The 13,543-nt window shown below is 26.6% G+C and overlaps 1 protein-coding gene across 2 annotated transcripts; it reads right to left on the bottom strand.

Moving 5' to 3' along the window:
* Positions 1 to 10,799: 10,799 nt before the first annotated feature.
* LOC112594056 lies at positions 10,800 to 12,624 on the bottom strand. Of its 2 annotated transcripts, XM_025338667.1 has the most exons (3): positions 11,604 to 12,624; positions 10,931 to 11,188; positions 10,800 to 10,838 (listed from the first exon to the last, which is right to left on the bottom strand). In XM_025338667.1, the coding sequence occupies exons 1-2, from the start codon at positions 12,408 to 12,410 to the stop codon at positions 11,153 to 11,155; spliced, it is 843 nt and encodes a 280-aa protein (XP_025194452.1). In that variant the 5' UTR covers positions 12,411 to 12,624; the 3' UTR covers positions 10,800 to 10,838; positions 10,931 to 11,152. The 2 variants fall into 2 exon arrangements, with proteins under 2 accessions (XP_025194452.1, XP_025194453.1); XM_025338668.1 differs by lacking the exon at positions 11,604 to 12,624 and having other exon boundaries at positions 10,931 to 11,180.
* Between the last annotated feature and the right edge of the window lie 919 nt (positions 12,625 to 13,543).

The following is a 13,543-nucleotide window of genomic DNA, read 5'->3' as shown; positions in this document are numbered from 1 at the left end:
TTATATTATCATCAAACGCAGGATTTCTTAAAACATAAGAATTTCGTACTTAGGTTTTATGTTTGAATCAGATTATGTCATTGGGTGTATTAACAAAAAAAATGACATGTTGATAATAAAATATTGTCATATTCATACAAAGAAACGATAGGTAAGAAAAACCTCTACCTAACTCGGCTATCGACTATATTGGATTTGTCTAAACCCTCTGCGGTCACCGTGAAAGTTTCTTGATGTCTGAAATTGAAGTGATATTACCCGGGAATGGTGCGAGGGGCCAAGCAATGGTTTGCATCAGTTAAACGACCCGAGAGGGAAATTTCACGGTCGAACTAACTTGCTTCCACTCGTCTACTCATCTTGGGAGATACGCAGTTAAAAGATAACTGTGATCAATAAATTGAAACACAAAACAGAAAAAAAGTCATCTAGTCAAATGCAAAGTGCTTTTTTTCTTTCTTTACGACTGAACGAGATTATCTAATTTATACTCAACGACGTTATCAAAACCAAACCATTCGGATCTTAGTACTCCTGTCCTTTTCAGTATACCTGTTAATTTCATTTTGACAGCAGTTTAGGGTATTTCAATACGACGTACTCGTTACAATACCCAAATAATGATCATTTGCCGTTTTTTACAGTCCCAAAATTATTTCATATATGTATAAAGCAATAAATTATTTAAATCAGTCAATCAAATAAAAAGCCATAAAATGTCGGGAGATTATTTACAAAATAATTATTTTTTTTCCAGAAAAATTGTCGGTCTGTTGTCTGCTTGATTTTTTTTTTGGCGAAATGCGATTAATAATAAAATATAAATATTCAAATAATTATTTTTTATTGTTTAATGTTGAACGCAGTATTAAAATCTTAGTAATACCTAGTACGTATAATCGTAACGCGAATCGCCGCAGTGTAAAAACAAGGATTAATTGTTACAATTATTGGGTACATAGGTACGCAAACTGTACGCGGTCGTCGCGAATGACGTTGTAACCTCTGCGGAGACAATGCCCATTTGTTCGTTGGACTTTTGATAATATGGCCCCGATAGCGGCGCGTGACGTACTTACGCGTATTAATATACTATATTATTATTACAGTGGACGACGGCATCGGCGACGCGGAGTATTTCATCTCGTCGGTCATCGGTCAACGTTGTTCGCGGTCAACCGGACCCATTTGATATCCGGCCCGGAACTTTCGACCACGTCGAGTTGTTTCCGGGTCTGCGGGGGAGCGGCGGTGGGTGACGGCTGTAAGCCTCCTACCACCACCCCCCTAAATTCCCCACACAACAACCATATCGCCACGTAAAAGCGCCGAAATCGTCCACGTGGCGGGCGACAGGGTTTGCTGCGTTTGCGCGTATACTTATAGGTATATATTTATTATGTATATAACTTTATCGGTATACATATATATATATTGTTACAGCAATATAACGCGCGGCATTTTGACAGACGCTCCGCTAACTGGATTTGGGGCGTAATTAACGTAATGGATCCTGGTGTTTGGCGCAAAGTGCATAAATGTCGCGCAGACCTCGTTCGAAGGGTCTATATACACATTATACCGTCGGCGGAAGGAGGGTAGACGGCTGACAGCTCGCGGTAAAACACTGTTGCCGCCGTCGCCGCCGCCGCGTCGGTATAGTATTACACAATAATACAATAATATATGCATTTCCGTGTTTGGGTTATAATATTATCTGTCGTGTGTTACGCGTAAAACGACGGCGATGATAACAACGAATCACGTAGCTGTGTGTAACGCGGTAACGCGAAACGAATCGGCCGCCGTGTGATATATTATATTCTATAATAATGTTACGACTCTGTTGGCGGTTCGGATTATCGGCGCCCAGCGACGCGGTGACGACGGATGGTGTATGCATATTATCATAAGTTTTATTATTATTATTTGAATTATCGCTGTACACTGCAAGTGCGGTTCAATGCGGATAGTGCGATGCACGATGGGTTATAACCTAACACAGGTAATCGTAGAACCATAAGCGCAAATATCCCGATGGTTTTCGGTGAGGGGGAGAGGGAGGGGCTCGAGTTCTCCGTAATTTGATTTAAACAAAACGTGGTATGCAAGTAAAAACTGTAAAAAATGACATCAACGATCAAATTACATCATTTCCATTTAATATCTGTTTCATGTCCAGACAAAGTAAAGTATACTGCTTGAAACATAGGCACATATTATTATCTGTGTAGTAAAATAATATAAATTAAATAATATCCGTATATTAGTATATAATATTACAACGTGTAGGTGTATTGTTAATACTATATACGTCTATAGTGATGAAATAATATAGTCTGATTTAAAATTTAAAATTAGAAAATAATGTAATTTAATAAACGTTCACGTGATTTAAAAACGTATTGTATATAATAAGGCGTTAAAATCATTTTCAAACAATACGTGATTTAATTTTTACGATTAATCGATTTTCATGGAATTTGATTATTTACGTCATAAAGTTCAACTTAGTTACAAATTTTGTTTTCAGTCAAAATCGTACGAAACGATAGTGACAATTCATTGACCTATTTTTTAATTATTCGCCCATCATACATAGTGTGAATTTATTTCAGTGTTGAGAATTGTCATAATATAGTGTAGACTCGTGCGTAACCAGCATACTTTTATTCTGCATATTAAGTGCTTTTATGTATAAACTGATTTATTGTAATATTAATTTCTAAAGAAAATTATTTTACTAGGTATTTTAGTTTTGTAAATGACACATGTAAAATGTGTATTGTGTTAATCAATATTTGAGGTCACGTGAGACCATTTTAAACTTTAAACATCGAAAAGTCTGTGAATCACTATAGAATTTGGGAAGAAAGGTTATTGATCTTATTAGGGACTTAAAAGTGCCTTATACTTGCCTTATGACTTCTGAGAAACAAATACATTTAAAATCTGGTGCACAGGTGTCTTCATGTAAAAATACCTTGGCGAAAGCTTGTTAATCCGATTAAGTTGTACACAAACATAAGCGAATTTTGGCTGGTAAAAACGCTTTAGAATGTATAAAATGTACAAAGTATAAAATGCGACAAGTAAACATGAGTGATTTGTGTTTATGTATATAGAACACCATCACGTAATACCTAAATAATCAAGAAACTTAGCTACATGAAATATATATTTGTACTGTTCTTTTACCAAGTAAAACATTTTAGAAAAAAAAAAATAGGCTTTTATCCATATAGTTTAAGTAGAACACGTACTCGACTTATGGTTATAGATATATCCTAAAGCTTTAACTCTCTAAAATATAGTTAAAAATATTAAAAAAAATCAATATATCTTTTTAGGAGTATAATGCTATTATTAATTGTATAAAAATAAGTTTAATACGTAACATACAAATTACTTTTATTTATTTTATGGAACTTAACATTTAAAACTCTAGTAGATAGTCATTTATTGTGATTAAAGTTTAATATCTGGTTATTTCCATTATTTTTATTTACTTTTTTAAAACTTGATTAATTATGAAAATTTTTTTTGCATAAAAGTGTATTTGAGTATTTTTTTTTTCAATATTGTAATATTACTCGTAAAGAAAGTTAGTTTAAATAAGAAAATATAATTTTTAGTATAATGAACTATAAGAAGCTATAAAGAGTTATAAATAAACTTTTAAATTAAATTGAAAAAGTGGATAATATTTATTATAGTGTATTATAACAAATAACTGTATAAATTTTAATTCAAGGCCATTAGAACAAATTTGTTTTGTTTTATACATATATATATATAAAAAAAATACTCAATTATTTTCATGTTAAAGATAATAAAACCTAAAACTGCTTGAAAGTGGGATGGTTTAGTTATTGGAGTTTTCATTTGTTTTGTTGTGTATACTGTTTTTTAAATACTTATTTTGTTTTATACTGACATCTCACATTTGAACACATTTCAAGCCTGTGGGCTAAACAAAGTTTAAACATGAAATTATAACTAATTGATCGTACTTGATAATATTATCAAGTGGATGTATTTTTTTATTGTACTCAACATTTTTTTAAGACAACAGTTAACAACTGGTAGGTATAGGATATTAGTATGAAAATTAAAATTACTTTTGTAACTTCAAAACTTTCAGATATTGTTATAAAATCTCAAGGTCTTTTTCGTTACTATCTCGGACTGGTAATTTAAAGCCAACCATATATTTATTTAGTGAAACTCTTGAGTGTTCAGTATGTTTATTGTCGTTCATCATTTTACGTACAGAGTTAAAAATACATATAACTGAAAAAGAAATAATATTTAAAAATTGTTGACTTAACATCTCTTATTAGTTATTTGTACCGAGTACAAAATACCGGTATCATATCACCTTACCATATCTACCTACAAGTATATAGCACCTACTTTTATGGCAAGGTCAACATAGTAATATAACAACTATTGAATTTTTCACAGTTACCTACTTTTATTTTGATTATATGTTCAAGGTAGAATATATAATATCTATTGTTCGTTGTTTGCCGATCATTGGCGTTAAATGTAGTTTGTTTTTTTTCTTTAAAAAGTTTTGGTTCTTAAAGGTTTAGTGATAATTGATTACCTAAGCTTGATAATGGATTGTATTAGAGGAGTAAATAAATAATAATAATAATAAAAAAAAAGTTAGCCAAGAAAATATTATTAATTAACAATGTGCCGAACTCATGGATTACTCAATGATTGTGCTTCTACTCATTTATATTAATTAGCGGTAATCGCTAAATTCGTAATTGTTTAATCTGAAATCCGATTAATTTAAACTTTCACAAACTTTAGCGTCATATTCAGGTGTTTCTTAATTGAACATAACATAATAATATTTTAGATACGACATACGTGTTATTTTAGTAATGAACGCTAAATACTAAATTACATTTATGAATATATTATATTTTACATTTCAATAAAACAAAAAAAATACTTAATAATTACTATCAATCACCATAAATATGAATAATTTAAATAGAAAATAATTTTTCTCTGAAAGTTTAATTTAAAGTTGCAATAATATTAACATATATGTAAAATATGTAGGTGTTAAAATATATAAGCGCTAAACACACGTGTTTCAATTTATGCAATGATATTACGTATAATACAATACAAATAAATATAAATGTTTGAATATAATACTATAATAATATTATTCACAGATTTATTACAAAGTTATTTCGTATGTAAAATTAATGGAGAATAATATTACATTTAAATTTTTATTTCTACCGAAAAGCAATTTGTTCAATAATATAAGAACAAAAATGTAATTGAAAATAAAAAGTTTAGAATAAATTCATTTTCTTTAAATTACCATTTTTAAAATAGTATTTTTAACTATATAGTGCCATTATAATGCGTAGTAAAAATATATATTCGGCATATTTTGAACATATTATTACTTATAACACGTGGATATGTGATGTTATTATCATAAAGGCTAAAATAAATCTTTTCATTATATAATAATTTATATTGTATTTATTGATAGCCATTACACATTTTGCATATTTTAAAATATATGGTTTAAGTTCAAGATTATTTATTTTATAAAAAGTGATTTATTTAAATATATAGTTTTTTTTAATTAATGTGAAAATAAATTTCAATATTTGTTAAGTATTTATAATATCTTATTATAAGATTTAAGTTGAAGTATATTATTAATTAAATCTTATATAAATAAAACTAATTTTTAATTTTTTAATTATTTAATATGAATAAAAAAGTTTATTAATTAATGAAGAAAGAGTATAATGAATATTTAAAAGATGAAAATTTATATTAATCTATTGAAAAAATTGTTCATGTAAAAAAAATGTATTTTAGTTAATTTTGTATATTGGTGTTTACAATTGAAGAAATATTTGAAAAATGTCGATTAATTAATGAATAAATTATTATATTAATTTACTTTCAATAATGCATTGTTATATGATTATTAAATATCAATTTAATTTCAATTTTCTGTATTAAATATAGACATAAATTGTCATCCGGAAAATTCCATCTCATTTTTAGGTGAATTAAACTAGAAAAATATATGCAAACCACAGTTTATTTTAAATCTATTTTTTTATTTCATTTCTTTTGTTTATCCATAGTAATAGCATACAAAAAGCTTATGTCTTCTGTTGTTTAAGATTAAATAAAAATAAACAAATAAATAAATATAATGTAATATTATGATATTTATTATCTTCATAAATATTATTAAGCTTTCAGTATCTTAAACTTGATTAATCACTGAGATTTAAACTTAATGACGTTGTATATGTGTTCCCATTATTTCATTTAAGACCATAAAATCCTTTAAATCTATTCTTCTCTGTTATCCTTTTCTCGGATTAACTTTATATAATGAACAACTTAACACGTAAGACACAATAACAGAACGCAGCGACAGCGATAACTATTTGAATTCAAAAAAATAATGAGATACGCGACACTAGAAAAATTGTGCACGTTATTACTCTGGTTATTTATACTCAAATTAAAATTTAATTAAACTTTTTTTGTTATTGCTATCTTTGAAATAAATTCTTTTACGTTTTGCAATAAATAAAATTAGGCACAATAATTTTTATCAAGAGAAAACTTTATAATATGGAGGTCATCATAAATAATAATTTATTTAAGTATTACAATTTTATTATTAAATGTTCAAATACCTATCTCTAGGAATTTATGTGTAACTTATGAGTTGAATCTAGTATCTTTTATATTTTATTAAATATTAACATGATTTATTTTGTATCTTGTATCTAAATACAATTTTTAAAGTTTATTTTTATTTAATCACCTGTTTTGCGGATAACAATCAAAACGAAATTATCAATCGTAGATGTTATATTTTTTATGTAATTAATAAATAAAATAGAGCTGAATAATGATTCAGTATTATTATTATTGGAACAATTTAAGTTATAATATCAATAGTTTTAATGATACGCCATGTATAATGAATGTGATTAGCTTATATATAGCTATATGGAGACATATTACATAATATATTAATAGCGTATAAAATATACAGATATATATGCATACATGATGAAGTTTATGATGTTCATTGCGTTTATCGATAGCTTCCTTTTCTTATTCGATTTTTGGATTCGGGTTTAGGACCATTAAATAGAGTGTTATTTTTATTATGTGATTATAATTTCAATATTTTATCGAGTAAAAACAGATTTAAATTAGTTTTTGTCAATAAAAATTATGTTAAATTATATTTTATGTTAGTTATGCCACATATACATATGTTGTAATCTCATATAAAATATTCTAAGTAAATATTTATTGTAGATATATTTTAAACAATTTTTGGGCAATAATTTCATAGTTTTAAATATTGATAATTACGTCGCTCATAGATAGTTATGCGAATGAATTGTTAAAAACGTAAAGAATTTATGTTTTGGTTTGCAATATTTTTTTTTCATCCATGTCGTAAATCATAAAATTGAAAATCTTTAAAATCTTTATGCAAAAGTAAACAAAGGTTATGTGACAAAGAAAAAAAACAGTAACTCACAAAATCGTCACATGTGAGAATATTTTTAGGATTGTACATTTAATAACTGTTTTGAATAGGAAAAATATTACCCTTAAATAATAAGGAAATACGAATTTAATGTATGACATTAAGTGTCTGAAAATTTGTATTAAGTATAACTGGTAACTGATTTAACTAATAAAATTTTATCAGTAACTTAAAAAATCAACAGTAATGCAACTTACTTACTTTACCAAAATGCATAATTTTAACCTAAACATTTTATAAAAAAAATTGTGTATTAAGTATAACGCAGGTTGAAAATTTAATACATATTCGATTATTATAGTATAACGATTAGATAATCTGCAAATACCTTTAGTTTATAAAATTATAAAGATTAAAAACAATTTATTTTATAATTTAGAAAAGTTTACAAATTTTGAAAAAAATATATTCGTGATAACTAATAAGTATAGTTCAACTTAAAATAGTTGAATATATAAAGTTGTAAATTTAAATTTTGCGAAAGTTTAGGTTTGATAATTAATTAATTTGTTACTGAAGAGATGTAAGCGGGCGAACAGCTTAAAATGTCAACAAGGTATAAATAATTATATTATGAGGTTATTTATAATATTATTTTATACGAATTATTATCAAGTGTAAGAATTATTGTTTTATTTAATAGGTTCTCATATATTATAAAACACAATCTTTTAATGTATAATGATGCAATACATTATGTGTTGTGTATACTTAATGTTTTACTGTAGTTTTTTTTTACGAATTCTTTTAAACCATAAAGGTTTTTTATTAATTAATTCCATGATATAAATCCAATGAATTTTGCTGATTTATTTAATTTATACTAAGTTACCTATTTTGTAAATAAACCGTATTTTAAATGACTTTAAAAATACCATTTTCTATAATATATATATGTATGTTAGGTACATTAAAGTTCTCACTCGTAAATTTTCTGGTGTAATTACACAAAAAAATGAAAACCATTTACAACGTGCGATGAATTTTCATTAAGTTTCTTTATTTCGTAAAAAAAAAAAAAAAAAAAATTTAAAAAAAAATCAGTGATAAGAAAACTTTGTATAATATATTAATGTTTTATTAGAAATCTAGACGAAATGTCAAACAGTAATAATTATTTAACCTAGATCTGGTATACCGTAGACCAGAGTCAAAGCTCGAAGTTAGTGACCCGCGTAATTTATACGCTTGTGTATGGAATTGAATGCTTTGGATCGCATCAGTAAGTTTCTATCTCGCATTATGCGTTGGACAAACGCATAAGATACCCAAACCACGTGATGGCTGCACATATTAAACGCACTTGACCAATATAAAGTACAACGTTTATACGATTTAATTTACAATTTAACTTAGTGTCAGATTTTCAGTAACGCCGCAGATGGACGAGTAGAGATGTTTTATTATAAGAATTACTATAGATCGAACCTTTATTTTTCCATGTTTTTCTTAAACTAAAATTGTTATGTATAATTGTATAAATATTATTGTATAATAATAAATTATCTAACACTTTACGTTTTTTAGGAGCAAATTATGAGTAAATAAATCATCCATACGTTATATTACCTACGAGTCATAAATTTTCATATTATTAACTGTTGTATATAGATTAATAAATTGTCTAATAAAGGATTTAAAATCAACGAAACTACTTTCAATATAATCTTTGATATTAAAATATGATGATTAATAATTGTTTATAAATTTCTTTAGTTCAACGTAAGAGTTTGTTCACGAATGGCTTAGTTTTGAAATAGATTAATATTAATTATAACTTTAAAATTAAGTTCATTGTATTAATATACATTTTAAGTGCTAGTAGGTTTTGAGAAGTTTGTTGATATAATGATGGCTATAGTTGGTGACTGATGTCAAGGAAACGCATTAGGTCACCCATTGTTCAAAGTTGGTGAACTGAAAAGACTGCACATCGTATAGGCACAACCACCATAAGCTAAGGAATCTTGACCCTTTAAATATATTTATTTTATTGTATAAATATAATAATTAAATTACTCATACCCATTTATACTAATTATCAATTAAGTTAAAAAAACATTGCTTTGTGACTAGTAAGATGAGCGGCCATGATAAGATAACTATGTACTATAATGGATGAACTGTGGCGTTATTTGAATATTTCAGCAATCATACAAATTATTTAGCTATCGAAAGCATACTAGTTATGCCGTTAGATTGTAAAATCGATGTACTGACATAATAAAAATTCTACAATTTTGGTAAATATTTCGTAAAATAAGCGTTATTTTTTAGTTTTCAGTTATGTATGATAAAAACCGATACTTGAAAATTATACTCTCGTCGAGTTATTGATTTTTAATTGATGGTTAAGCTTGAAGCAACAATTCAGTAACAATATAATTATTGAAATCCAAACAAAAAATGTTGCATATGCATTAATGTAATTCAAAGAAGCTATTGATAATTATATTATTGAGTAAATTTTCCGTGAAACTTTTTAAAAAAATTAAGTGATTTTCACTTATATATTAGTATTATCAGTATAGAAATATAAATTTATTAAAATAATTTATACGTTATTTAGGTAGTAGATAAGAAGTTATTTGAAATATCCGTAAGTCCAAAAATTAAAATTCAATTTTTTTATCATGTAATTTTAAAACAACAATCTATTGTATAATGTTGTAGATGTAAATGCATATTATGACCAATATAAACTTGATAGGGATGTCTATATAAATTTTAATTTATTTGTATATTTTAAATATATTTACCTAAAATAAAGATAGATATAAATGTATATTATTAAACTTGTTTAAAAATTAAAAAATTAAAGTTATTTGTTTATTTTTTTAGAGCACATGATCGGTAAAAATTAAAGAAATCGTTATAAAAATGAAGACAAATAGCACTTATAGAAAATTTAATATACTAACATATTATTAGATAGCATAGATATTATAAACAATACAATCAAATTCACGGAGTTCAAATTTTTAAATTTATAAGACTGCTAAAGATACTAATAATATATTATGTAATTATATATTATCATTAGGGCTCGGAAGTTATAGGAGTTAAAAAAGGCAAAATATGCATGCAAATATGCACAAAAAAATTGTAAAATATGCATGAAAATATGTTAAATATGCAAAATAAAATTTATTAAATATGCAAAAAAATGTACTACGTATATACAAAAAAAAATATTTTTTATGTTTTGGCTTGTATTTTGTGTTTGGTGGATTGTAATTTTTTCAATCTAAAAATATACATAGAATAAAAGTTATTTGAAAAATTATATTAATTTTTTTTTTAATTCATTAAACATATAGATTATTGTAACCGTCATACCCGTAAATGTATTGCATTGAATAACCAGAGCTTTTTTGATATTTTCTATCTCAAACGAACGACGGTTGTCTGTAAGTACATTTTTGTAGCGCGAAAAACTTCTTTCAATATCCGATGAAGTTATGGGTGCGTATTTAAAGTGTGCCAAGTCATTCCCATTTAAGTCTTCTGGTAGTCCTTCCATTGACGTTGCTTCACCAGTTAAAATGCTTGATATTTTTTTTAAATCATTAAAACCACAGTTTTTTTCCAAAACATTTTTTAATTTTTCTTTGATTGCAGTGCCTGCCTTGTCAATAATGTGCTCTAACTTATTTTCGACGGATTTCACTGTCGCTATTGACTCATGTAACGGGAGTTTTTGTTTTTCGAGTTGTGTTATTGTTGTCGGTAAAAAACCATAATTTACATGAATGAAAGTTAAGTTCATTTCCACAGAACGGTCACTTACAATGTCTTTAGCTTCTCTAATAGAAACCGCATCGCTTGAATCTAGAAGTTGTAAAACTTTGTTTATTTCTTTAAAATATTGACAGTAATATGAAGCTGCTTGTAGCCATGTCCCCCAACGTGTTAGTATGGGCTCCGGCGGAAGTGGAATTCCAGGAGCTTCAGTTTTAAATAATATAGTACGAGACGGTGCTTTCAAAAATACTTGTTTTACCCTCGATATTAATTTATCTACCTTTGGGAAATGACTACGTATTTCTTCTGCTATTCTATGCATTCCGTGAGCCAAACATGTGACGTGTATCATTTTTGAATATAATGCTTTAATAGCTGTACCAGCTTTTTTCATATACGGAGCCGCATCACTTACAAATAAAAGTACATCATCGTGCCGGATTCCATCTGGCCACAAAGTAAACATTGATGCATCAAATAGTTTAGCTATTGTTGAAAAATTAACTTTATCAAGAACTTCGGATGTCAATAAAAATATGTCACCAGGTTCATCTACCAATAATGTTCCCACTATTACGTTCGCAATAAATCTACCTTCGACGTCAGTACTTTCATCGATAGATACCCAAATTTTATTCCCAACAACATGTTTTCTAATTTTATCGATTGTTTCTTCGTAACATTCATTTAAATACGTTTTTCTTAAAGTAGATTCACATGGAATATCTTTAAGGGTATATTTTTCTAGGAATGACCGAAATTCAGTATTCATAATTTTATTAAGAGGAATATTAGCACACATCATTGACTTACATAAATCTTTTGAAAATTCACATTTTTTGGAGGTACTTGAAGAGAAAAACTGTTGTGTAGTTGATACTTTATTCATATTATTTCGTTGACGATTTAACAACCGCTCATGTTTATTCGTTTTTACATGTTGAGTAACTGTAAATCGTTTTTCGCAATTCACTTTAACTTCACAGATCTTACAAAATAGAATAGTACCGTCTGTTGAAAAAACATTTTCGCCGAATTCTAAAACGAATTTTCTAGTTTGTGAAATTTTCGGCATATTATAATTTTTTTAAATATTTAGGTAGATTTTACAGAGCACGGACGAATTTATTACACGAGACAGTTCACACACAACTGACGGGGTAAATATACTTGCCCAAATAATTCAGTCATACACCTATAAATACACTCATATATAGAACAAATCGCTATTAGATTAACGATAACGTCGATAGCAAAGACGTTAGTGCAATAAAGATAAATACGCTCCGCTGTAGGTACATGATAATTTATCATCTATGATTTCTAAACATTAAATTATTAAATTTGTGAAGGCAAAAAAAAAAAAATAATTTAAATTAGGGTATTTAATATGATTTATTAATTTATCAGTAACAGTACTATTTAAGTTTGTTTTCTGTAGAAGTTTATTAAACACTCTTATTACACATATATAATAAACTTAATAATAATTTATAAGCAGAAAAAATCGCAATTGACATTATTCTGTAACACATCAAAATATGTATGATTTAATTTACAAGTTAATCACTAAAAATCTGGAGATAATGTGAGGGAGATATTCGGTTAATAGAGACCAAAAAAATTCTTTTAGTAAGAAATAAATATTTTTAAACATGACAAGGTATTTATTATTGATAAAAGGTTAATAATTTAGGTTGAATGATACAGTGAATAATTCAATATAATCTAAAGTATGTATCAGTTTTCTTTTTTCTTTACTACATCAAAATAAATAATATATTATAATCGCGATAATTACTATAAATATTATTAAATTTTAATTGTCTGTAATATAATATAATAAATAAATAATTAGGTAATTAATACTTGTATTATATAGATTAGATTAGGTATATTATGATGTGTATACTTTTTCAACTACAGCTTTATTATACATATTTTCTGACTGTATAACAATGGTTTACTTGTTTACTAATGGGTGAGACGTCTCATATAATTAGATACAAAAATAAATTTTACTAGATATAAATAAAATGATTATACCTACACTTAAAGTGTTAAAAAAAATTATAAATGAAGAAATGAAAAAATACAAGATAATATTTTTGGAAGTACTCATTCATTATCTCCAATAGTATACAATTTTTAGAAATATTTTTTTAAATAATTTAAACATATTCAAAATCAATATATAAAAAAAAAAAA

The sequence above is a fragment of the Melanaphis sacchari genome, unplaced genomic scaffold, assembly GCF_002803265.2.
Source record: "Melanaphis sacchari strain LSU unplaced genomic scaffold, SCAv2.0 Contig21_pilon_pilon, whole genome shotgun sequence".
NCBI lineage: Eukaryota > Metazoa > Arthropoda > Insecta > Hemiptera > Aphididae > Melanaphis > Melanaphis sacchari.
This window is presented reverse-complemented; position numbering and strand designations above follow the sequence as displayed.